This window comes from Vicugna pacos, chromosome 4 (genome assembly GCF_048564905.1).
Source record: "Vicugna pacos chromosome 4, VicPac4, whole genome shotgun sequence".
NCBI classification, from domain to species: Eukaryota; Metazoa; Chordata; class Mammalia; order Artiodactyla; family Camelidae; genus Vicugna; species Vicugna pacos.
This window is the reverse complement of record NC_132990.1, coordinates 46,117,749-46,141,284: the sequence shown is the minus strand read 5'-3', so window position 1 is coordinate 46,141,284 and position 23,536 is coordinate 46,117,749. Positions and strand designations below refer to the sequence as shown.

Genomic DNA, 23,536 nt, shown 5'->3' with positions numbered 1-23,536 from the left:
CTGTTCCAGCCCTGTTCCCACTATGGGTAGGATCCTATTTTTGGTCTGCCTTTTTTTTTTTTTAACTCCATATGGAAAATTTCAAATATATATAAGACTACAGAGAATGTTCAAGCATGTATGAAAGTACAGAGAATTATACAGTAAACCCCATCTGCCCATCACCAGCTTCCACAATTTCCAACACACGACTAGTCTTGTCTCATCTGCATCCCTGCCCCAGACACTGGATTGTTTTAAAGTAAATCCCAGACGTCATATCATTTCATCTGTAAGTATTTCAGTTAGTATCTAAAACACAAGGAACCCCTTTCAGACAACACACATGAATACCATTATTATTAGGAATAACTTCTTAATTTCATCGTCCATGATACAAGTGTTACAGTTTTTACTTTTTCCCAGTTGTTCTGTAATGGTCTTTAATACTTGACTTATCTGGGTCAGGTCACCCTTCCTGTAGACTCAACCATGGTCTGGACTTGATTCCTGTTGTTGCTCGTTTCCCCCTCTTTTCTTGTGTCTGTTCACTTCCTAAGTTCGTTGGGCAGATGCTCAGTGAGCCTCTTCTGCTTCTGGTAGATATTCTCCCTTGGTTACTGCCCGACTGGGGAGTGGCTGGCCGTGGGCATGGAGAGCAGCAACGTGGAAGTTCTCCACGTGAACAAGCCCGACAAGTACCAGCTGCATCTCCACGAGAGCTGCGTGCTGTCCCTGAAATTCGCGTATTGTGGTGAGTTCCACTGCAAGGAAACAGGAGGACGCTGATGGCCCAAATGGAAAATACTTTAAAAAAAATTATAGTAGAGATCATATCTGGAAAAAATGTTCTTGAAGCAGCTGGATGCAATAATTCTATTGTCTTAAAATGTCCCTCAGTGCATAGTGATGTCTGTTTCGGTCTGTTGCCCTAATTTGAGAAAAGTCATTAGGCGATGAAATTGCCCAGTACAAGACTTGACACGTTTGTTTTTAGTGGAGAGAGTCATGGGTGTGGGTGGAGGGGTTACCACGCTGAAGGGGCTGGGGGGGTGGATTTATAGAAGAAAAGGGCAGGAGCAAAGGAAGCTGCTACGGACTGACCAGGATGAAGAGCCCATGGTCAGAGAAGAGAATATTTACCTGCACCCAGACCCTTTGCCATGAGGATAATGAGGGAAGACGTTCATGGGGAGTCAAATATTTGTTCACGGGACTGATGGGTGGATGAGTGGGTAATCACATATTGACCACATTCTATGTGCATATATCCTGTCTACCATCTTGCTTAGATTCGTCATTTAATCCTTCCTAGTCCCTATTTTATCATAAGGAAACTAAAGGAAAACAATTTCATTGATTAGCTGAGGATCGACCGTGTGCTGGGTGTGAAGCTACCTGTCAGGTGTCTGGTGGCTGATGGGGCTGACATGGTCCCTGCCACTGCTTTGATTAAACCCAAGATCACACGTGGTTGACAGTGGACCCCAGATTCCAAACCTGCTCTCTGCTCATGTCACAGCCCAACCCCTTGGATGTGACAGTTATGAGTAAAAATGCCCTAAGTCCAAGTAGCTCATAGTACAGCAGGAATTCTACTCCTGGTGAACCACATGTTCCTTTGCTGATTCTAGGTAAATGGTTTGTGAGTACTGGAAAAGATAACCTCCTCAATGCTTGGCGGACCCCCTATGGAGCTAGTATATTCCAGGTAAGTCAGTGTTCCTTATCTAGAATGACGGTTGGACCATAGCGTTCCTGGTGATGCCAGAAGCAGGGGTGTCTTGGAGAGACCGGGGCACCAGGGCATCTCTGTTCCACATTAAACACACTTCCATTTTTTTCTCTTCCAGTCCAAAGAGTCCTCGTCTGTGCTCAGCTGTGACATCTCTGTGGATGATAAATACATAGTCACTGGCTCAGGGGACAAGAAGGCCACCGTCTATGAAGTCATCTACTGAAAACATTACGTGGTTTAACGTTTATAGTTGAATTGGGCCAAAATGTTTTGAATTTGTAGAAATAGAAAAGTTGTAACTTTAAAAAACACAAAAACCTGTTTCCAAACTTTGACACAAAACTACTTTGCGTCTACAAAGAAGAGGCGACAAACACATCAACAGAAAAAGTCACCTATCTACCTAGACCAAGTGGAGCACCGAGGCGGGTGGACAGAGGGGCAAGGGTTGCGGGCTCAAGGAACCGAGCCTGCTGCCCGGGCAGAGTCCATCCTTTTCTTTCTGTGTCATCTGCCGGGGTGACCTTTCTGTTCCTTGCGGTTCCCCTCCTGTCCACCCGTGGTAGCGCAGTGGTGTCTCCAATGAATTTGTTCCCTGGTTTTGCATCTTGTGAAATGTTTTTTTGTATTTTTGTTGAAGGTTAAACATTTGTATAAATTGTAAATATATTTGGTTTATTACAGTAAAGGCTTTAGTACCAATAAGCGGTTTTACTTCTTCTTGATTGGTTTTAATCGATGCTTTGGGATCATTGGTGTGGGTTCTATAAACAAAGTTCAGACTTCTGTGGAGGAAGTTTTAAAATGCACTTTATATTTTATAAATATATTTGGTCATGGACTCCCACTGCACTAGAACCTAATTAACACTTCTGTGTTACCAGGAACTCAAAAGACTAGGAATAATGAGTAACCGAAGGTTTATTAATGACGGTTTCATTTGAGAGGCTAAAATAACTTCGCCAAAATTCGTTCTTTTGTTTGGATACTCTTGTGATTCAAGGTCACAAATTAAAGCTCTGCTTTTTCTTGGCAATTCACTGGGAGACAGAATATTCTTTTCTCTAGGAAAGCCCAGCATTTTCAAATCTATCTATCTTTCCCTTCACAAGCTTCACATTTCGAGAAATGGAGGGGACTGGGGTTTAGTGTTAAGACCGATGATATTCACAAAGCTGTGGAGTTCATTAACCTGTAAAAGGTGGGATGACTGCTGGTTTTGTCTCATTAAGACTTATTGGATCTATTATATTAATTGACTTGCGCCAACCACACCCAGCACTTCCGCTGCATCCTTCTCATTAAGGCTTTCCCTGCAGCTACAGCCCTTGCGCCTTGTCATTAGTCTGGTCTTTATCTTTGTGGACAGGCTTTGACTAATTTGATTAGACGAAACCTGTAACCCTGGGCTTTTAATAAGTTGCCATGCATGATACCCTCTGAAAAGGCTGCATGACTCATTCTTTATATACCTATTTACTGTTAACATTTTTTAAAATAATGGTTAATAATTTTAAGCCAGGTTTTCTGGCTGTTTAAAAATAGCACCTAAGGAGTTTTTTAATGTTCTTGTTTTCTTATGATCCAGCGAGTTGTTGGCAGTTTGTCTTGATATTTTTCATTTGTTATCCAGACCTCCTTGTTTTTACACATTTAACATCATTTTGTTTGCTTTTTGCCAAAATAATGTTTGTGTACAGTTTGTTAAATATTTTCTCTTCTCATTAAGCGAATGGCAAAGCCCTAATTACTAAAAGCTGATTTCTCTCTTATCCCTTCCTTGTACAATGAAGTAGGTTTCTGTACTGCAGACTGATGGCTTCTTAATGTGATGTTTGTTTTTTCTGTTCTTTCTCCGTCCCTGCCTCACTGCCTTATTTTCTGTAATAGTAGGGTTGAGGTTACCTTGCTTTAACAGCACCCAGCAATACAGTGGCTTCAAAACCACAAGGATTTGTGTCTCAGCCACCCAGGACCCAGAGACCCAGGCCAGTGGTGCAGCTCTGTGTTTCCATGGTTACCCCAGAGACCTCCACTTCCAGCCAGAAGGGGGAAATAGTGGGAGTGTAGAGAAAGGGGTGTGCTCTCAAGTAGGTGACTAGGAATTTGTCCATCACTTCCATTACCGGTCCGCTGGTGGGCACTTAGTCACATGGGAGACTGGGAGATGTGGTCTCTTGCTGGGCAGTGGGTGCCCATGGAGAAGGGGGGATATACTTGAAGGGATTCTGGGTTAAAGAAATAGTTCTATTTTCTGTCGGTACATTCTCTCCCTTCATTCCTTATAGTTTCCCAAGCTTCTGATATTCTTTCTCTACTTCTCAGGTTCTAGATCTTATCAATTCATTTTCTTGAATCTGACTAAACCAGTTCCATCTGCTCCTGGTAAGACTCAACCTTGGTCCTGGTAGAGCCAGTCCCTCTGCTCAGGGGGTTGGGAATCTTGGCGAGTTGCCCAGACAGTTGTTTTCCCACTGGTAAAACAGGAGCAATGATGAAACAGTCATGCCTGCCTCTCAGGGTCTTGAGGGTCAGAATCAGGTGTTGCCGGCACGACTGTGAGTACCAGCTGTCTCCCAAATAGGACATGAATATGAGATTTCTTCCTAAGCTGAAGGCAGGAGTCCCCACTCCTCTCCCTCAGGGGATTGGAAACATGATTGTTGAAACCTGGGTAAGCCGAATGTTTGGGTACCTCTCGCCTTGAATATGGATTATAAATTAGGGTTCAGCAAAACAGATTCAGATTCACCTAGAGAGCTGTGCAAGGCAGGTTCATATATAAAAAATCTCAGGAAATGATTGTTATTATCCCTGTTTAAGTAACTGAGGCTCAGGGAAGCTGTGTCTTCCTGGCCTCACAGGAGGTAGAACCAGATTCAGGTTTTACATGCATCTTGTGTTCTTTCAAGTCTCAGAGTGACCTGTGATTTTTTTTCCCCAGCTTTCCGGGTTTCTTCATTTCATTTGAAATATTTAGAGCTTACATATTTCCCCTAGGTATTACCCTGGTGTGATACCTAGATGTACAGATAGGTTTGTGTTCTCTAGTTTATGACTTAATTTATGCAAATAATTTGTTTTTCCTCCATCCTTTTTAATAGCTTTTATCTTACACATATTTACTCTTGGTTTTTTATCACTCAGTCTTTACTTACATCTTAAATGTAGGTTTCTGCCATGTAGCTCTTCCAGGGAACTGAGGTTTACTGGGTGAAGACTGAAGTCCTAGTGAGACTGGTTTTGTAATGCCGTTTTCATCACTAGATGTTTCTAGTACTTATTTCATAATAAGGACAAAATATTTCATCAATATAATAAACATATTTAAAGTTTCTGTGACTTGGCAGGTGATAGGGAAGTATTTGACATAGATTATAATAATTGTCACCATGGCTCAGAGATGGGGGTTTTGATAGGTTAATTCTTTGAAGATGCCATGACTGGTAAGGAGCAGCTGGCTCCAATGCATTCACACAGGGATTTTAAAAACTGCACTTTTGCTAACGGCACACGGACTTCCCCAAAAGTTTTCCAGCAAATTGGAGAGAGGAGTCCAATTCTTCATTTCAGCATGCTGTTTAATTCCATCGAGACTGCTGTCTCTGCTGTCCGCTTGAGCGCGAGCGAAGACGTTTCAGACCCTCCACTGCTGCAGACGCACAGATTGTTCCTCAAGGATATCTTCTCTTCACTGTCGGCATTGAAATTGTCAGATCACCCCCGTGACAGGCTTCCCTGAGCAAGAGGAAGCTTTTCTGCCCAGAGGAACGTGCTCTCCAGACATCCAGAGCTTCTCTGGCTATGTCTTTTGTCCTAGCACTTAAATCATTCAATGGTTTGGTCTGAATTGGGTTCAGGATTTTAGAGTTGTTCTCACACTTTAATCTGCATCAGAATCACCAGGAGGACTAGTTAAAATTCAGATTTCTGGGCCCCAGACAGGTGGGACCTGAGAATTGGCATTTCTCAGACAAGTTCCTCACTGTTTCTGAAACTGCTGGTCGGGAGCCCACACACTGAGGACTGCTCCCCTAGAGCAATAATCTTTACAACAGAGCTATCAACGTTAGCTACCAGCTATTGGAGTATATTGGTGGTCTTCTTAAGACTGGAACAAGCCTGTATTTTCCTTTGGCTTTGGGCTGAAATTAAAAGTAAAATGATGATAAAATGCCAGGCATGCTGTTTTAAAGTTGCTGTTCTTAACATTAGTCTCTGTTCCCCAAACTAACTTTTGAAGCTGTATGTTATCATAGGTCTAAACCAAAACTGAACTCTTAAAAATGTTGCTTTTTTTCACTTAGCCATTGCTCAGTGTGAGTTATGTGAGTCTCCCAAGGCTTGGAAAACCTACCATAATGACCTAATGTAGTGGAAGCCTTGAGAATGTACGCAGTGTTTAATTGGAGTGGTGATGATCATCATCAAAAGTCAGAAATCATTTGGAAATGAATACTCAACTATGTATAGAACAAGATGCTGCTGACTTTATAGAGTGTCTTTATTCTTCAAATTACTGTATTAGATTCAGTCAGCCAGCCAGTATTTATTGAGTGGGTGGCCTCAGCCCACGGCAAGGTGGTCACTGGTCTGGTGACTAAGGTGAAATGATTCCGGTGAGGGGGCACTGGGGGAGGGTCTGCCGGTGGTGATGGAAAGGGATGTGGGCGGTGAGGCACTGCCCATTTCTCATTTATTAGGCATATAGGCGATTTCAGACATCGAGACATTATAATCCTTGTAAAGAAAATGTTCATATATCATATTCTCTCCTTATTTCCACTCCTTTCCTTAGAATGAGTCCTAAGAAATGGAATTACTGCATCCAAACATAGAGTGATATTTCAGATCTTTGACATTGCTCACTGCCAAATTGCTTTCCAGAAATATTGGGCCCATTTATGACTACCCCCAGCAAAGCATGGCAATGCTAGCTTGTCCCAGGTTGACCACATTGTTCTTACTCTAAAAAAGATTTGCTAATGACAGGCAACAAGTGGTATCTTTTCCCCATTCAGCTTTGCTCTTAAATTCATTCTTTGAAAGGATCCTGAATCACTCAGCTCATTGATCACCCTGGCCCCATACTTAAGATGCCTGTCCTGTTAACAACTCCCAGTAAACCTTTCATAGACCCTGAGGGCTTCTTTGAGCCACTTAAGGAGGGTGTTCAATTTTTTCAAGATAGGTTTCTGTTGTATACACTTGTGAGTTTTATTTTGGATATTAAGAATCCACAGTTTTTAATAATTAAGAGTGTTCATTATTTTCCATTGTTATTCTTTGCTGGCCTCAAAAAGGTAATTTAAAAACCATGATGATGGTAAACCTTAGTAATGAGGTAAAAGCAGGGAACTCTAACCTACTTCCATACCATTTTTGTTTTTTAAAAGAAAAGATTCTTTCTGTAGTTGTGTGAGTAATGTCCCACTTGTAATGATAATGCAAATGGGGCACTGTAGTGTTAGGAGATCACTGCATTTGGGATCTGCTCTGATCAGATAAGGATCCCAGGCATGATTCATTGTTATCATTTGTGTGTGGCCTTGGACAAGTTCCTCAGTCCCTCAGTCCCTCAGGAGCTTTCTTCCACAGCCAAACTGGAATAAAAATGCCTACCTCACAGGGTTGTTGAAGGGTTCAAATGAGATGCTTTTTTTTTTTTTTTTTGAGAATTCAACAATTTAACAAATTTAAATTTGTTGGAGGATTTTTAAACAGATTTTTAAGAATTTTTATCGATTTTTGAGACTTTAACAATGTTGAGAATTTAACATGGTATGGTGCTGGTCACATTTTTCTTGGAGTGGCTGCCCCTTGAGTCCCAGTTTGGTTGACCACTGATCTTACCAGCTGGTTGGGACTTGTGAGTGCCTTGGGCAGTGAGCAGATAGATGGCCTCGGAGTGAACTGAAGCTCGCACATCAGTAACTGGCACTGTCAGCCATTCCACTTTAGTTTGTTCAAGTGCATCTGTGGATCTTGTGAAGTCAGGCCTCTGCGTCCAGGACCCTCTGAACTGGCATCTTTCCCCAGAAATAACCAAACTCAAACATCCCCTTTTGAAAAGCAGTTTCTAAAACAACTTGGAATTGCTTTGCAGCACTTGTAGGGGTGCTGCAGACTTGTTTCCATCCTGAATTCGTCCACTGGCAGCTGGTGTTTGTCTACTCTGCATAGCATCTCTCAGCTCTGGAAAAAGATGCTGACCGTGTCGGTAAATGGATTTTAACTTAGTAGTTTAGGTTGGAAGGGTACTCTTCACTCCTTACAACACTGATCATTCAGACCGTTCTCTCTAGGAAAAAAATGTGTTTCAGTATCCCTTAGGGTTTGTGTGGCATGTGTATCTTGCAATTTTAAAGGCTATACTATGCATTTCACCCAAAAGGAGTGAGCTATAAGGCTTATTTCCACCTGTTCTGTTAATTGCCAGATTGTCAGCATTTTTTGGATGCATTTGGCCAGCGCCCTTGCTGTGAGCAGAGCATAATACTGTTTCCTTATTTTCCTCATTCTGTCTAGTTAGAGACATAACCAGTGAAACAACCCAGCTTTACTCTATGCTACGAAACTGGTACCGTAAGCAATAGCCAACTTGCAAAGCCACTTAAAAAAGTGAGGCAGAAGGATACAAAATTCAAATTACTCTCATTTGATATATATAGATATCTATATAGACCTGTATCATTAAGGGGTTATAAAGTGTAAAACCCCACAAACGTCTCCATCTTAATATTTCTATTTTTGATGTATTTCCCTTAAGTCTCTTTCTACATGCATTCATATACAAGCACAGTGCTCATTTCATTCTGTGGTGTTCTGATCTTCACATGAAACTATACAAGTCCCCCCTTCCATATTTCTGCAGAATCTTCAGTTCTTTATTTATTGGTTCCATCAAATGATACACCAGCATTAGGCCACTTCTGCAATGCTGCATGGTTATTTTTCACATTTTTCACTCTAATAACCACGATTGCATTAAGCATCTTCATATATAGAACTTTTTTCTTTTGAACTATTTCTTTAGTATAACCTCCAGCATGGGATTATTAGATCACAGGATGTGAATGTACTATAAGCTTATTTTTCATTTCTGTAGCTGGCTTTCTTGTTTGCATAAAAGTAAAAATCTCTTCCCTCCACCCAACACAAGCATCTCAATCAAGAGTTCTGTTTTTATAGAGCATTTCAGGTGTAGTATTTCATGAGAATGTTTCATACGGCAAAATTAAAGGAACTCACTGTTTCCCCTTTTCATAATACAAACCACCAGCACTCAGGTGAGGTCTATGTGCCGAAACCTATGCTCTTCTGGCTTTCTCTCTGATATTGTATGAAGTGACCCGTATCTTACTTGTGCACAAAAGACAGTTGATGAAAAAGACAAAGCTCTTGTTCTTTGGGTGAGTGATTCATTGGTTGATTGCCTGGAGTTTTCCACTTGGGAGCGAATTCCTTCTGTGGTTTCCAGAGCTTGAAGAGACATTAGTTTGCTTTTCAATTTACATGGCCATTCTCCTGAATCCACTGCATAGCACTCTGCAATTGTAATAGCCCCGATACATCACTTCACATTTGGAATGTAAAGTGCAACCATTCTTAATAGTTTAGTTTAATGGCCACTCTTTTCTTTCCCCTATGGTATATTATTTTTTTAAGCAGACAGCCATTTTAGCGCCACCACATTCTCCATTTAACATACCCTCTGCAGTGAAAATCCTTTTAAAAACAACTATAGTCCCTTGGAAAGCAAGTCACTCGGTATGAGAAAACATTGATCTATGGGGGAAAAAATGACCCATGAGCCCTAGTCTGGAATTTTCCTTTTTGTCTTCCCCTCTAAGACAAGTGAGCATGATGTATAAGAAAATGCATGAGTAAGCGGTCTAAGACATGGAGACAGGAGGCATTTAGACCTGTGGGAGGGCAGTTTTTAAGACCATGGCAGACCATCACCTGTATATTTGTTTTACTTGGATGACTAGATTTTGAATGAAAGATACTTTTTTTTAACCTTATGAAGTTTCAAGTTACTTTCAATTCCTTTTCTTCTTGCACCCCTTCAGCTGATCCCAGGAACCATAGCCTCCCCGACTCTACCCTTCTGTGCTGTCTTTTTTGAGATAAGTTAAGAGTTCCTGCTCTCAGCTCTTGGGGTGGGGGTGGCATCCCTGATTCTGTTACCAGGGAAACCAATATCAGATGGGTGCAAAGAAGATAAAAGGTTCAAACATCTTATTTGAAATAATGAAATAACGCGACCCATAACTTCCCCCTCCCCCCACTGATCTAAAGTCAATTTCCATGGAAACAGGATCAGAAAAGCCAGCAACTGACAATAAACTCATGTGCCTCTCTAGGTGGCAGGCATCCTTTTGATATCCTCAAATGCCAATTTGTACAATCCTGTGACATATCATTGGCTGGAAAAACCTTTATTGAAGAGTGAATAAAATAGAATTCACCCAGCCAAGAAGTCTGTCCTAACCTTCCACCAGACAAATAACAATTCAGGAATATGATCCAGGTGATAATTATTGCTTTCCATCACAGCCACTTTGTCAAGGTACAAACCTTGTCTACCATGTTTGTCTTTCTAATTTCTGGACTAATTCTTAGCAGCATGATGAATGTTTCCTACTGATCATTTATTATATCAGATATTTTGACACTTGGAATATGTGGACTTTTCATACCTTCAGTGCATAGAATGTAAATGTTAGTGCTGTTTTTCATGCAGTAGTGCCTAAACGTTTGGTCACATCGTGTACTAATTCATATCCTTTCAGATTTGCCTTCCAGAAGATGTTGACTTTTAGGATGAAATAGCTGGAAATTTAAGGATACACATCTAAATAATTGAAAAGTTCTAGGCTGTCCCTAGCATCTGTGGAGCTGAATCCCCTAAAGGGAAATATTGTCAAAAAATGCTTCGTCACGGCTGCAGTTCAACTGGACATTTCAACAGGGGATGGTTATTTTTCAGTAATGTGGAAAAATTAGTAGCAGAAGGGACTCTTTAAAAGGAAGAGAGTGCTTCAAAGTGACTTCAGCCCTTACTGTTGCTGTGTAGAGATGCTGGACGATTCACAGTAAGAATTTTTGCATTTCTGGTCAACTTTTGTTAAAATAAAAATGCACTTCAGTACCGTATCTACTCTGGGCTCCTCTACTAACATTAGACTTAAATTATTTAGATTAAATTCATTAGATGTTCACAGTTTAAGTTTTAAACCTCAAAGATTCTTTGCCCTTAGTAAATATCAGTTGCTACCTATTAATTGGTGGTATGAAATATATAAACTGAAGTTTTTTTTTTTTAGCACAAACCTACCTGACTGATAAAACCCATCTGTAGAGCAATACCCCTGTACCACAAACCCCACCGGGGACCACACTGCCCTCGTCAGCCACGTTCCTCTTAGCATCCATAGCTGAGGAGAGCTTTCCATCCCGTTAGCCACAACTCAACACGTTTTCTGAGGGCGAGGTGTTGAGGAGTTGGTTGGTTAAATGACTCACACAAGGAAAGTGCTGACGTGGATTTTGGTGCTGGCCTCTCTCCCCACCCTGGGGGCAGGGAAACATCAAGATCAATCATCAGCGAATATTTTCACAAGCTAAAAAAAACATAAAACTTACCTCCTTCTCTGCTCTTCTTTGTCTTCTTTCTTTCCTCAGATTGACTGTGCAGTGGGCAAGGCTGACATCCCACCTGGCTTGTCTAAAGCCCTTGATGCACGTATGATTTCTTTGAGTTAGGCTGGGAGATACAGAAAGGTGTATAAATAAGCCTTTGATTTGATTTAAACAGGAATTTCATTGTATGCAGTGTGTGGTTCCTTATGTCAGCAATTGACAGCTGTTCAAAAGCAGGTTATTAAATGTCTTGCCTTGCGTAAGTGCGAGAACTTGTGGAATAGCTTCTTGGCACAGTCACAAAAGTATCAGTGACTATCTTACTAGAATGAGAAAATTTTCTCCTGGCGTTTCCATAGGCTGTTTCACAAGATTCTCTTGTCATCACTGTGTATATTCTGAGCTGCTCCGGTTTATGGCTATTTCGGCTTCAGGAATTACAATTCTCTAATTTGCCAGTAATTGAAATCTTCAAAGTCATTCAGATCAACATTTCAATAATTCTAGCATGTGAGGAAAATCACAGATGAAATGAATGCCAATCAAATAAAACTACAGAGTTGATAAAAACATTAGAGTAAACCCCAAAGTCAGTACTGAGTTATACTTTTATTTTGAACTTTAAATAGAAAACCATAGTGATATGTAGTCATGTTTAAGTGACACTGCTTGATGCACTTTTTATTGAACCATAATGTTAATTTAATCACCAGTAGAATCCTGGAGCAAATGCATATCTGGATCACACTCCATAACAAAAAAGGAAAAGGAAACCAGTTGTTTTTTTTTTTTTCAGCCTGAATAGAAAATCTTTTCTGCATCCAGGACAGCGGGAGCATTTGCTACCTAAAACCACTAGACTTGACTTCTTAAAATGCAACGTTTGAAATGTTAGCAATAAATATCAACATGTGGACAGGCCCCAAACACCAAATTTGCTAGTCTGACAAAACAGATAATAATATGCCTTTAAAATATGTGGAAAGTAAGAGGATACCTCATTTGTGTAAAAAGGTATTGCTTCAAGAAACATGTACTATGTGCAGGTAACTCTGGTAGCTGCTACTTGAGGGACATAATCACACTATGGTTCACATTTATTGAATACCCAGGACATTCTTCACAGAACGAGAACAAATAATCTTAAAATTTATATGGAATCACAAAAGACCCAGAGTTGCCAAAGCAATATTGAAGAAAAAGAATGATGCTGAAGGAATAACCCTTCCAGACTTCAGACGATACTACGGAGATACAGTAAGCAAAACAATGTGGCACTGGCATAAAAACAAACACAGGGATCAATGGAACAAAATAGCCCAGAGATCAACCAGCACATCTATGGTCGGTTGATCTTTGACAAAGGAGGCAAGAATATACAGTGGAGAAAAGACAATCTCTTTGACAAGTGGTGTTGAGAAAGTTTGACAGCCACATATAAATCAGTGAAGTTAGAACACTCCCTCACACCATACACAAAAATTAACTCAAAATGGCATAAAGACTTAAACATAAGACAAGATACCATAAGTCTCCTAGAAAAGAACATAGGCAAAATATTCTGACATAAATTGTAGCAATGTTTTCCTAGGTCCATCTACTAAGGCAATTGAAATAAAAGCAAAAATAAACAAATAGGACCTAATTAAAGTTATAATCTTCTGTAGCAAAGGAAACCATAAACAAAATGAAAAGACAACCTATGGAATGAGAGAAAATATTTGCAAATGATGCAACTGACAGGGCTAAATTTCCAGAATATACAAATATCTCATACAACTAAATAACAAAAAACATAAATAATAAAAAAACCTAATTGAAAATGTGTATTAGACCTAAAGAGACATTTTTCCAGTGAAGATATACAGATGGCCAACAGGAACACGAAAAGGTGTTCAATATTGCTAATTATCAGAGAAATGCAAATCAAAACTACCATGAGGTATTACATCACACTTACCAGAATGGCCATCATTAAAAAGTCCACAAAGGATAAATGCTAGAGAGGGTGTGGAGATCACACTGTTGGTGGGAATGTAATTTGGTGCAGCCACTATGGAAGACAGTATTCCTTAAAAAACTACAAATGGACTTACCATATGATCCAGCAATGCCACTTCTCAGCATATATCTGGAAAATACTCTAATTTGAAAAGATACATGCACCCCAGCGTTCATAGCAGCACTATTTACAATAGCCAAGACATGGAAACAACCTAAATGTCCACTGACCAATGACTGGATATAGAAGTTGTGGTATATAATGGAAGTTTATACAATGGAATACTACTCAGCCATAAAAAGAATAAAATAAAGCCATCTACAGCAACATAGATGGACCTGGAGAATGTCATACTAAGTGAAGTAAGCCAGAAAGAGACAGAAAAATACCATATGGAATCTAAAAAAAATGACACAAATGAACTTATTTACAAAACAGAAACAGACTCACAGACAGAAAACAAATTATAGTTACCGGGGGAAAGAGAGGGGAGGGATAGATTGGGAGTTTGGGATTTGCAGATACTACTATATATAAAATAGACAAACAACAAGGTCCTTCTGTATAGCGCAGGAAACTATATTCAATATCTTATAGTAAACTGTAATGAAAAAGAATAAGAACGTGTGTATATGTGTGTGTGTAACCGAATCACGATGCTGTATAGAGAATAACACAATATTGTAAATCGACTATACGTCAATTTAAAAAATTAATAAATCATTACTTCACACTACTACATTTGGGGTGGTTCATCACACAGCAGCAGGTAGCTGAAACAGGGGATCTGTTAAAAATGGAAGCCAGTCTCATTGTTTACTGGCTTCTGTAAGACAACAGGTTCAGAAATACACCACCTTTCCTCTAGGCGTGGTGCAGCTCTCTGTCCTCGTGGGCATTGTGAGCAGCACTCTGCCTGGAGCGATCAGCACATCTTCTAGCTGGATTAGGCAAACAGGTCCATCCAGGACCACAGGGTATTCTGGAACTGGGGGCTGCTCTGAAGTTGTTGGGCTACAGGCCCTCCAGTGCTGACTGCATTGTTCCCGCAGGATGGTGATACACGCATAATCATTCTAGCCAACCAGATAGCTTGAAAACAAACACCTATTTCCCCAACGGAAAACTTAAACCTAGCATCTCTATGCTAATTAAGGAACATTTGATGTGGATTTGGATAACATTTGAAGGATTTACAGAATCTGGAGTATGCACTCCTGATTAGGGTTCTTCGCTTCCTAATTAACTGCTCCTGGAGTAGGGATTCTGGAGTAGTCTTCGTGCTGACTCACAGCAACCAGGGAGAAGGACATCAGCCTACATGCACACGGGGATTAGTGATTTTACTGACGTCCCTCCCTTCACCCCTTTCTCCAGGTAGCAACTGCAAACCTAAGTATAACCCTGTCCCATATAAGATGCCGAGCTGAAAGAGGGGAGGAGTCTCCAAGGGAGAGGGACAGGACTGACGGTAGAGGCTGGGAGGATGCCCTGGGGCCCATCCAAGAGGAGTCAGGAGAAAGCCACGAAGGCCTGGTCTGACTTTTGACTCCCACTCAGTGTTTTAAATCAGTATTTCCCAATCTTCTTCAGGTTGTGGCACATACAGAAAGGGAAAATACTCAAAAGATAAAATGGAAGAACATAGAATCTGCTCGCGCTGAGTGTCGCAACTACTGAGGGGGCCTGTGGTTGCCCCATGTGCTTCAGGGCACCGGTGGAAAGTTCTATTTGTTTGTTTGTTTTTTTTAAAGCCCTCCTTTATGGCATATATATGTAACTAAAGTAAATAAAAGCTGACTATTTCAATCACCTGTAGGACATTTTTCACTACCCTTTGAGATCACTGAAGACACTCTAGGCTGGGCAAAGCTGGGGTCGAGTCTCCGTACCCAGCCACATTTAGTCACAGGAAACCCAGCAGGATTAAGCAGAAGAGTGAAAGAAAGGAGACTAGCCTAAATCAATGGGTGTTAAAAATTGCATCTTGTAGGGAAAAAGATGGCTTTATGACTTTCATAAACTCTGCAAATTAGACATGAAAGTCTAAACAGCTACTCACGGCATGGGATTAACAGATACACTCCATTGTATATCAAATAGATCAGCAACAAGGATGCGCCGTACAGTGCACTAAGTTATACTCAATACCCTGTAACAGCCTATAATGGAGAAGAATCTGAAAAACACATATATGTAATTGAATCACTTTGCGGTATACCTGACTCTAACACAAACTTGTAAATCAGCTATAGTTCAGTTAAAACAAAGCACTACTCATGGGTTAAATGAGAAGCGCTAATAAAAGAACTACAATTCTCAATGAATTCAGAACAAAAAAAATGTCCCAAGTTGCCAAATTAGCTGTCTCGATTTAATTGGGTCTAAAGGAAAAGTCAGTCGTGAGGATGAGGATGGGAGGTGCATACACTGAGTGACCGCTGTGTTCCAGAGGCTTGTTACCTCCCCTCACTCCCTCAGCATGCTTCATGTAGCTGCCCTAGCTCCATCTTAAAACCGAAACCCCGGACTGGAAGCCCAAAATCAAAACAAAGTTTCCTAAACTCCACACCCTCGGGGCGGCTGCCCTGTTTGTCTTCTTCCCATGTCAGCTCTTTTCAGAATAATTCCATGCCTGGCGCCTCTGTTTCTTCACCTCCAGCCTCAGCCCTACAGACTCATCAGGCTTTTAATCCCAGCCAGTCCACGGAAACAGCTCTTGACAACGTCTCCGGGGCTCTCCTTGCCAAATCCGTTGGCCAATTCTTTGTTTTTCTTGTTCAGTCTCTCAGCAGCTTTTTAGAACAGTTGATTACCCCGTCCTAGAAACACTCTCTTCTTGGCTTTGGTGACAGCAAACAAGTTGCCTCCTGCCTCTCTGGCTGCAGGCTTCTCCTCACTGGCACACCCTGTTTCTTTACTACCCTCCAGCCACACTCACCTTCTTTCTGTTTCTGAAACACACCAAGCTGGTTGAGGTTTGCCTAGTGCCTTTGCACAAACCATTCCCCCTGCCTGGTTGCCATAAGGAGGTACCTTCTCATCATTCAGAGAGTCTCTGACCTCATTACCTAAAGTTACCCCCATCTTGTCTAATTCTATTATTGTTTATTTTTTTTCATGCATCTATTTCTTCCTTAAATCCTTTTCTGTGAATTTACCAGTTTTCTTCCTCCCCAAGATTCAACTCCTTGAAAGCAAACTCAATATCTGGCGCAAGCTGAAGGTACACAAGTGATAACCAGCCTCCAAGATGGCCTCTAGTTACCGTGCCTCCTGGTATTCAGACCCTGGCGGTGTTAGAGCTAACCTGAGTGACCAATAGATTACTAAGAAAGTGACGGTAAGGGACTTTCTGCCTTGATCTCTTGGGTGGCTTTCTTTGGGGGAAGCCAGCTGCCATGTTGTAAGGTCACTCAAGTAGCCCTGTGGAGATGCACTGAGATCTCTTCTAGTTACCAGCTCCAATTCGCCATGTGAGTGAGTCATTTAGAAGAAGATCCTTAAGACCCAAGTCCAGCCTTTGGTTGACCTCAGCCTGCCAATATCTGCCTATAGTCTCATCAGAGACCTGTAAACTAAGCCAGAACTGCCCAGCCAAGCCTGCCCCAAATTCCTGATCCAGAGAAACAGTGAGAGATAATAAAGTATTGTTTAAGCCATTAAGTTTTTGGGTGGTTTGGGTTATGTAATATTAGATAATTAGTGTAGTTACCTATATTTTAGTCACTTGAAGACGATGCTCAAACTAGCAACTAAATTCCTGCCCCTCACTTAGTCATATTTGACTGCCATGTGAATCCACATGACATCAGCCTATCAAGAAGTGTTCATTGATTACATGCTATATGGCGAGCACTGCTAAGCTGGAGATGCCAAGCTGGGCAGGTTAAGGTCCCTGCTCTCAAGTAGGTCCCGATACAGTTGTGAAGACAACGGCTCTCGATATAATTCAGGAGACAAATAAGAGCATGTGAAAAGTTAACTACATAAGATAGAGATTTAACCAACGATGATTTCAGAGGAAGGCAGTGGATCTTAGGGTTTGCTTACCATGAGACATTTTCATGGTAGAGATGGTCAGGGACCCACATACAAACAGGGCCTAAATCTAGAGTATTTGTGGTTCTCAGATGTGACAGTGCATCAGAATCAGCTGGAGAGCTTGTTAAAACTCAGATTTCTAGACCTACGCCCAGAGTCTGATTCAGGCAGTCCAGAATGGGTTCCAAGAATTTGCATTTCTGACAAGTTCCCAGATGATGCTGATGCTACTGGTCCAGGGCCCACTCTTTGAGAAGCCACTTTCCTCTAGGCACCTGCTACTCAAAGTGTGGTCCACACACCAGCAGCATTAGTATCTCCTGGAAGTTTGTTAGAAATGCAGATTCCCAGGCCCCAGCTCATACCTACTGAATCTGAATCAGCAAGTTAACAAGCTCCCTAGATCACTCACTTGTACGTTGAAGTTCAAGAAACTGTGCTGCAGAGGAAAGGTCATGTTCTCTTCCACAAGCTAGGCAAAAGCTCTATTTGCTGAGCACATCTGAGGTCAGGCCTGGCTTGTGTATATGAGAGAATTCTTCTCTATGGTCAGCCCATTTTGGTTTCATTGATTTTCTCAGGCAGACCATTTTTTTTCGTTCATTGATTTTTGCCGCAGCCTGCGTCTGCCTCGTCAGTTCTCTGCAGGTAATTTCAATTCATTTTGATTCATTTCCTCACCAGCTTGGCATTTCTCCCTTGGCACTAGTCAGTGCAACTAATTGTGCTTGCCTGCGAGTGAGTCAGTATGACACAATTGTGGAAAACTGCAAAAGGTCAAGGGGATGCTGCCCCGTGCAGCGGCAGACAGGCCTGGAAGCCTTCTGGAAAGCCAGTCAGTGTGAACTTGGCCTGGCTTGGGAGCCCAGTGATGTGCCTGCTGTTTGCTAAGTGAACAGCTGGGGACAAAATGAGCACGTCTGTGGCAATGCTTTGAACACAGCTGAAAAATTCTCTGCTCACTCATGGAGGAATGGGCTGTTTTCCACTGGTGATTATGAGACAGACGTGGTGACATCAGCTGCTCTAATGTTTGGCCCAAGGAATTTTATCTTGTGCCTTTTGTGCTCACACTAAGGCCGAGCCGCTCCCACGCACAGAGAAGGCTGCTTGCGTCCGCGTTGTCATGTCCCTACAAGAGGAAAAAAGCCTTGATCCTCGTATCTTCTGATCTCAAATTTTCCTTTTATCTTCTCTTCTCTGTGGGCTTTCACATTTTATCCCATTGACTGAAATCATGTTAGCTACATTCTTCTGGGAGTAACAAGCTCTCTTTCAAGCTTCCCGCTCCCCTCCAATTTGGTCCTGATGGTTTCCAAACTCACCAAGTTGTGTATATTAAATATGTACAGCTTCTTGTATGTCAATCATATTTCAGTAAAAGCAGTTTAAAAGATAAAGGCATTTCCCCTCCTCATACAATAGTTATTTAGCAAACACTTGTCTTTAAGTAGACAAAGATCATCTCCTTGAGGAGAGGCACACTTATTTCCAAAAACAAAAATAGTGTGATGTGTATTAATATATAAATATTGCTGAACTTACACAAGCATTAAGTTCTTAGGCAGAGCTTCCCAAATTTTCTCTGTTCACAGCACCACAGGCCAAAAAGAAAATATCTAACAGTTTCACTTGTTCAGTAGTCAGAGCCAAACAACTTAATACTTATGTCCTATGAACTTAGTAGCCATTTAAACAAATACACATAAATCAAAGGAAAAGATTTTTAGATGACCACAGTTACTAACAGGATGTGTGCACCAGCTGAGAACTTCACAACTTCTCACGTTTTGAAAGCCGACTGAACACCACCACCCTTCATTTCCCATTCCATATTGATTTTTCTGATCTAATGTTAGAAACTGTAAATGAGCTCTAGCTAGCATTTCATACAGTGGCAGTTGTTGAATACCTCTGTTTCCCTTCAAAATGTGAAATATCTTACAGGTGTACCTGTGAGTTTGCTGGGGTGCCCCAGGGAACCACAGCCATGAAGTCTTGACGTAAATGTTGCAGAAATATGCAATTCAAATAACCCTGGAGCCCCGTACTGCCCAGTCCCCTCTCATGGCTCAAGTTTAGAGGAGCACATTCCAGTGAAAAAATATAGTTAAAAATAGGTTTTTTTTCTGATGTGGCTGTGATACATTATCCCATTTAATTCAAATTTTTACTCATTTTAAGATTTCTAATATTGCAGAATAAATAATTTTGTTGGTTCACAATTATTTTCATATTTAAATATGAAATCATAAATTTGTGATATACATATAGTAAAAACAACGTATCAACACATGTCAGCTTGCTGACTTTTTACAAAGTGCACACTATTGACACTTGGGCTGGATGACTCTCCTTTGTGGGGCTGTCCTGTGCCATGGTGGCTGTATAGCAGCGTCCCTGGCCTCTACCTTCTAGGTACCAGTAGCATGCCCACCCAAGTCATTCATCATAGTTGAAAGTGTCAGCAGATTTGTTGGCTGGGGCAAAAGAAGCACTGGTCTACACTCAAGTAACTACCATACCACCTTAGGGTTGCCAGCTTTTTCAAATACAAATACAAGACACCCAGTTTAATTTGAATTTCAGAAAAATAACAAATAATTTTTTGGGTATTATTTGTCCCAAATATATAGCTGGGTTTCCTGTATTTTTTTTTTTTTTTAAATCTGGCAAACCTACATCCCCCCAGATTAAGATACGGAACATTTCCAGAACCCCAGAAGGCATGTTCCATGCTCCTTCTCAGTCAATACCTACCCTAAAGGCAAGCATTATTTCGAATGAAATCCATTTTTACGTTCTCGTGAGATGCACAGCAGCACTTCTCAACAACGCCTTCATTAGTCCCCAATTTTCCTCTCCCTCAACAGTCTCAAAAGCGTCACACCTGCTCATGTTGAAGGCTCTCCCAGGCCCAACCCCTGTACATTGCAGGTTCCCTCCCCCTCCTCTCTGTCTGTGACCTGCCAGCCCCCCCACCCCCCCGCCCACGCCGCGCTGCGCAGAACACGGCGCCGAGCGCTGACCCGCGAGCTGCCAGCTTCTCCCCTCACGTCGCCGCCCTCACCCGGGGCCGGATTCTCGTCACCACTCAAGCGAGAACTCGGCTGACAGACAGACCTCTCTGTCGGGAAGAGGGGCTTGGAGGGCATATTTAGGAGAAGACGAAGACCGGCATCCTCACGAGTTCACGCAGTGGCTACTGGGGCTGGCATTACCTCTGGAACCTTCTTAGGTTCCTCCTCCCTCAGCCCCATTTGGCCCTTGCCCTAGCGTCTGGCCGCGGGAGGAGACCGCAGGGCAAGACCTTGTGTGCCTCATTCTGGGTCTGGGAAGAAGCTACGCGCCTCCTCCTTGGCTTCTGCCTACCACACTCCTTTTTGGATGTTTGCTCACACACTGGATTATTACGTTTTTCTTAACACGTAAGTATCGCGTCAGCCAAATTTTACAGTGGATTAATGGAGCAATTTCGGTAGAGCTGAATTTGCAGAAATTAAGTGAATGCTGGTGGGAGTTGCTGTCATGAACAAGGTAAGATTTTGACACTAAGAAGTGAGCCATAACCTTTGCTGGGTGGATGTGCGTTAGGGAAGTTTCTAGAAAAGGTAATGTTTGAAGGCAGATTTTGAACTCAGAATTTGCGAAGTGGTTGTGACTGAAGAAGTGTGTACTAAGTTGAATTATATTTCTGAGGAGAGGTAAATATTTCAATGTGGTTCTGTAATGGGACGAAGGTGGGGTGGGGTTGTCCTGGGTAGAAACCGTGGGTTTTGGGGTTAGGGTGGGGATACGGATGGAGTGAGGGTGGGGGCTTCCGTTACTTACCGAATGCAAGTTTGTGTGTGCCGCATGCACAGTGAGGCCAAATAAACTGAAATTTCGGCGTTTGGAGCAGGGAAAGGTTTACCGCAGGGCTGAGCAAGGAGAGTGAGTGGCCCGTGCCCACAAAACTCCAGCCTCCCTGAAGGGTTTCAGCTGAGCCTTTTAAAAGTCCAGGTAAGGTAGGGGCATCCAAGGGTACATGATCAGGTGTGCGCAATTCTTGGACTGGTTAACGGTGATCAATGGTTGATGGTTATCAATCCTTAGGTGCCAGAAGGTCTGGGGGCTCCGTGCTCTACATGCTCATGGTCGTCAAGCAGTTAATGTCTTCCATTTGGTGGTGGTTTTTAGCATATGGAAAAACTGAGGAAATATGCATGAGATACTATGATCTGGTTGCCTCAGAGAGGAGCTACAGCAGAGGACATGGGGGGAGGGTTCTGAGGAACGCCCGATAGGGTTCTGCTGAGCTACACTTCCACGTTTTCTCTGGGTCTCAGAGAACCAACAGAACCTGGTTAAGTTTTCATTTTAGACAGCAGCTTTGTCGACGTGGAGAAGAGGGAAGGGTCAGTTAGGAGACTTATAACATGTCAAAGGAGCAGTCATTCACCTCTAAGTATGAATTTACATACACCCATTATTTCCTTCCAAAGCTCTAATTGGCACTGGCAGTGAGAAGATGGGAGTTTTACTGAGGCAGTGAGATGACAGCAGGACATTCTGAGGCAGTGGGCACTGCCAGGGAGTTCAGGCTTAGTGGAGGGGGTGTGTCTCACCGCAGAGGGGCCAATTTTGGCACCTTTTAGCCACTGAACACATGAAGTTGGGACAGGGAGGCAGGGGTGGGATTAAAGAAAGGGTGGAAAGGACAAAAATGGCCCATGTCACAGATTAGCCTGGGGTTGGGGGCAGCCACACTGATGGGTAATGCCAATAGGGGATTGTTCAGTACTCTCAGGCTCCAGAGTTACACAGGTGTGACATCTCCTGAACATTTGTTCTTGTTCTTATTCTTAGCGTGTCTGGGAATGAGTCTGAGATTAGGAGAACAAATAGTTTGGAGATTAAGTAATCAAGCCTTCTGTTGTGGCGGTCCCCTATGGTGCCTCATTTGATTAGTTTCGAAGAAGCAAGAGACAGTAGTTTACAATCATGGAGCTGCTCTCCCAGAAAGGCCTGAGTTCCTGGGAGGGAAAAATGAGCTAGCAGGTTGGAGAGGTCACAAGGGAAGTTACCCCACAGCATGGAAAACTGGAAAATGACTTGTTACATCCCTTGTCATGGGTCAAATTTGTTTAAAATCAAATCCATCTGTTCATTTCACACCCTTTGTCCCACTTCCTTGCTGCAATCCACAGTGGATTACTCCATTACTTTAGAAACTGGCTGTTCTTACAATAAGCTAATAACTTATTTTGTGGTTTACTGCGTTAAGATATTATGGAACACGACCAACACTTAGTCCCTCTCTCTCTCAAGAATGAACTTCTTAGTGTGGCACATTGACCGAGAAAAAATTTTAAGTCTCTCTCACATAACATACTGTTAACAGGCTCTGAGGTGACACAGGTAGGGGAAAAGCTTTCTGTCACTCCCCTAGGCCTTCCTCTCCCCCGGTAAACCTGCAAGCACTCATTTGCCTCCCATGTGCCACACGTTACAAAAGACTTCCTGGCTCAGTTGATTCTGTTTATGATCTCCAAATCTTAATTTCAAATGAAGCTTGCTCCTTTTCAGGAAAGAATTATCTTCTGTGCAATAAACCAGAGTCCCCCGAGGCATGCATTTGAGATGCATCAATTCCCTTAAGGTCTCCTAACCCATTAAAATGTGTACAGTGTTTCTGGTTAACTAATGGATCATTGGAAAAATGAGATTGCATGCAAGATATAATTCAAAGAAATGAACTTGGGGTTGTTGGCCAATCCATTCATAGGAACATTTGCTGATTGGGAAAATATTTTATTTTTGGGGCCTAATCCCTTGCCAGACCACACAAACTAGTGAAGGTCATTATTTTTGATTTGTTGGACCTAATTCTGAAGACAGAGCAGCAATGGAATTTGTGATTTCTGTTACTGCTCCTGATTAAGAAATGACGGGCTGGCATTTAAACTCAGTTGGATCCACACAGTCGGTGGATATTATGGTTTTTTTTCCTTCCTTGTTGAGTGCAAGCTATTGCTAGATGTTATCTTACATTCACTCCTGTCTTCTGAAGAGCCAAACATTTTGGAAATATAATATTTATGAAATTGGATATTAAAATGGCAAGTGGTTTAAAGCTAAGTAAT

General features: G+C 41.9%; 1 protein-coding gene and 1 long non-coding RNA gene across 4 annotated transcripts in view; one reads left to right on the top strand and one right to left on the bottom strand.

The window, feature by feature from the left end:
* Positions 1-2,422, top strand: part of LOC102526691 (TLE family member 1, transcriptional corepressor) — an 81,535-nt gene extending 79,113 nt beyond the window's left edge. For both annotated transcript variants that reach the window (XM_015239061.3, XM_072959651.1), the window contains exons 18-20: positions 583-733; positions 1,614-1,690; positions 1,833-2,422. In XM_015239061.3, the coding sequence (XP_015094547.1) occupies positions 583-733; positions 1,614-1,690; positions 1,833-1,940 (336 nt within the window). In that variant the 3' untranslated portion in view covers positions 1,941-2,422. The remainder of the gene's footprint in view (positions 1-582; positions 734-1,613; positions 1,691-1,832) is intronic.
* On the bottom strand, positions 311-20,754 carry LOC140696062 (uncharacterized). 2 transcript variants are annotated; one of them, XR_012072054.1, is made up of 3 exons: positions 20,482-20,754; positions 11,369-11,489; positions 311-1,869 (listed from the first exon to the last, which is right to left on the bottom strand). It is a non-coding gene; the product is annotated as an uncharacterized lncRNA (long non-coding RNA). The 2 variants fall into 2 exon arrangements; XR_012072055.1 differs by lacking the exon at positions 20,482-20,754 and adding an exon at positions 20,172-20,342.
* Positions 20,755-23,536: the final 2,782 nt, after the last annotated feature.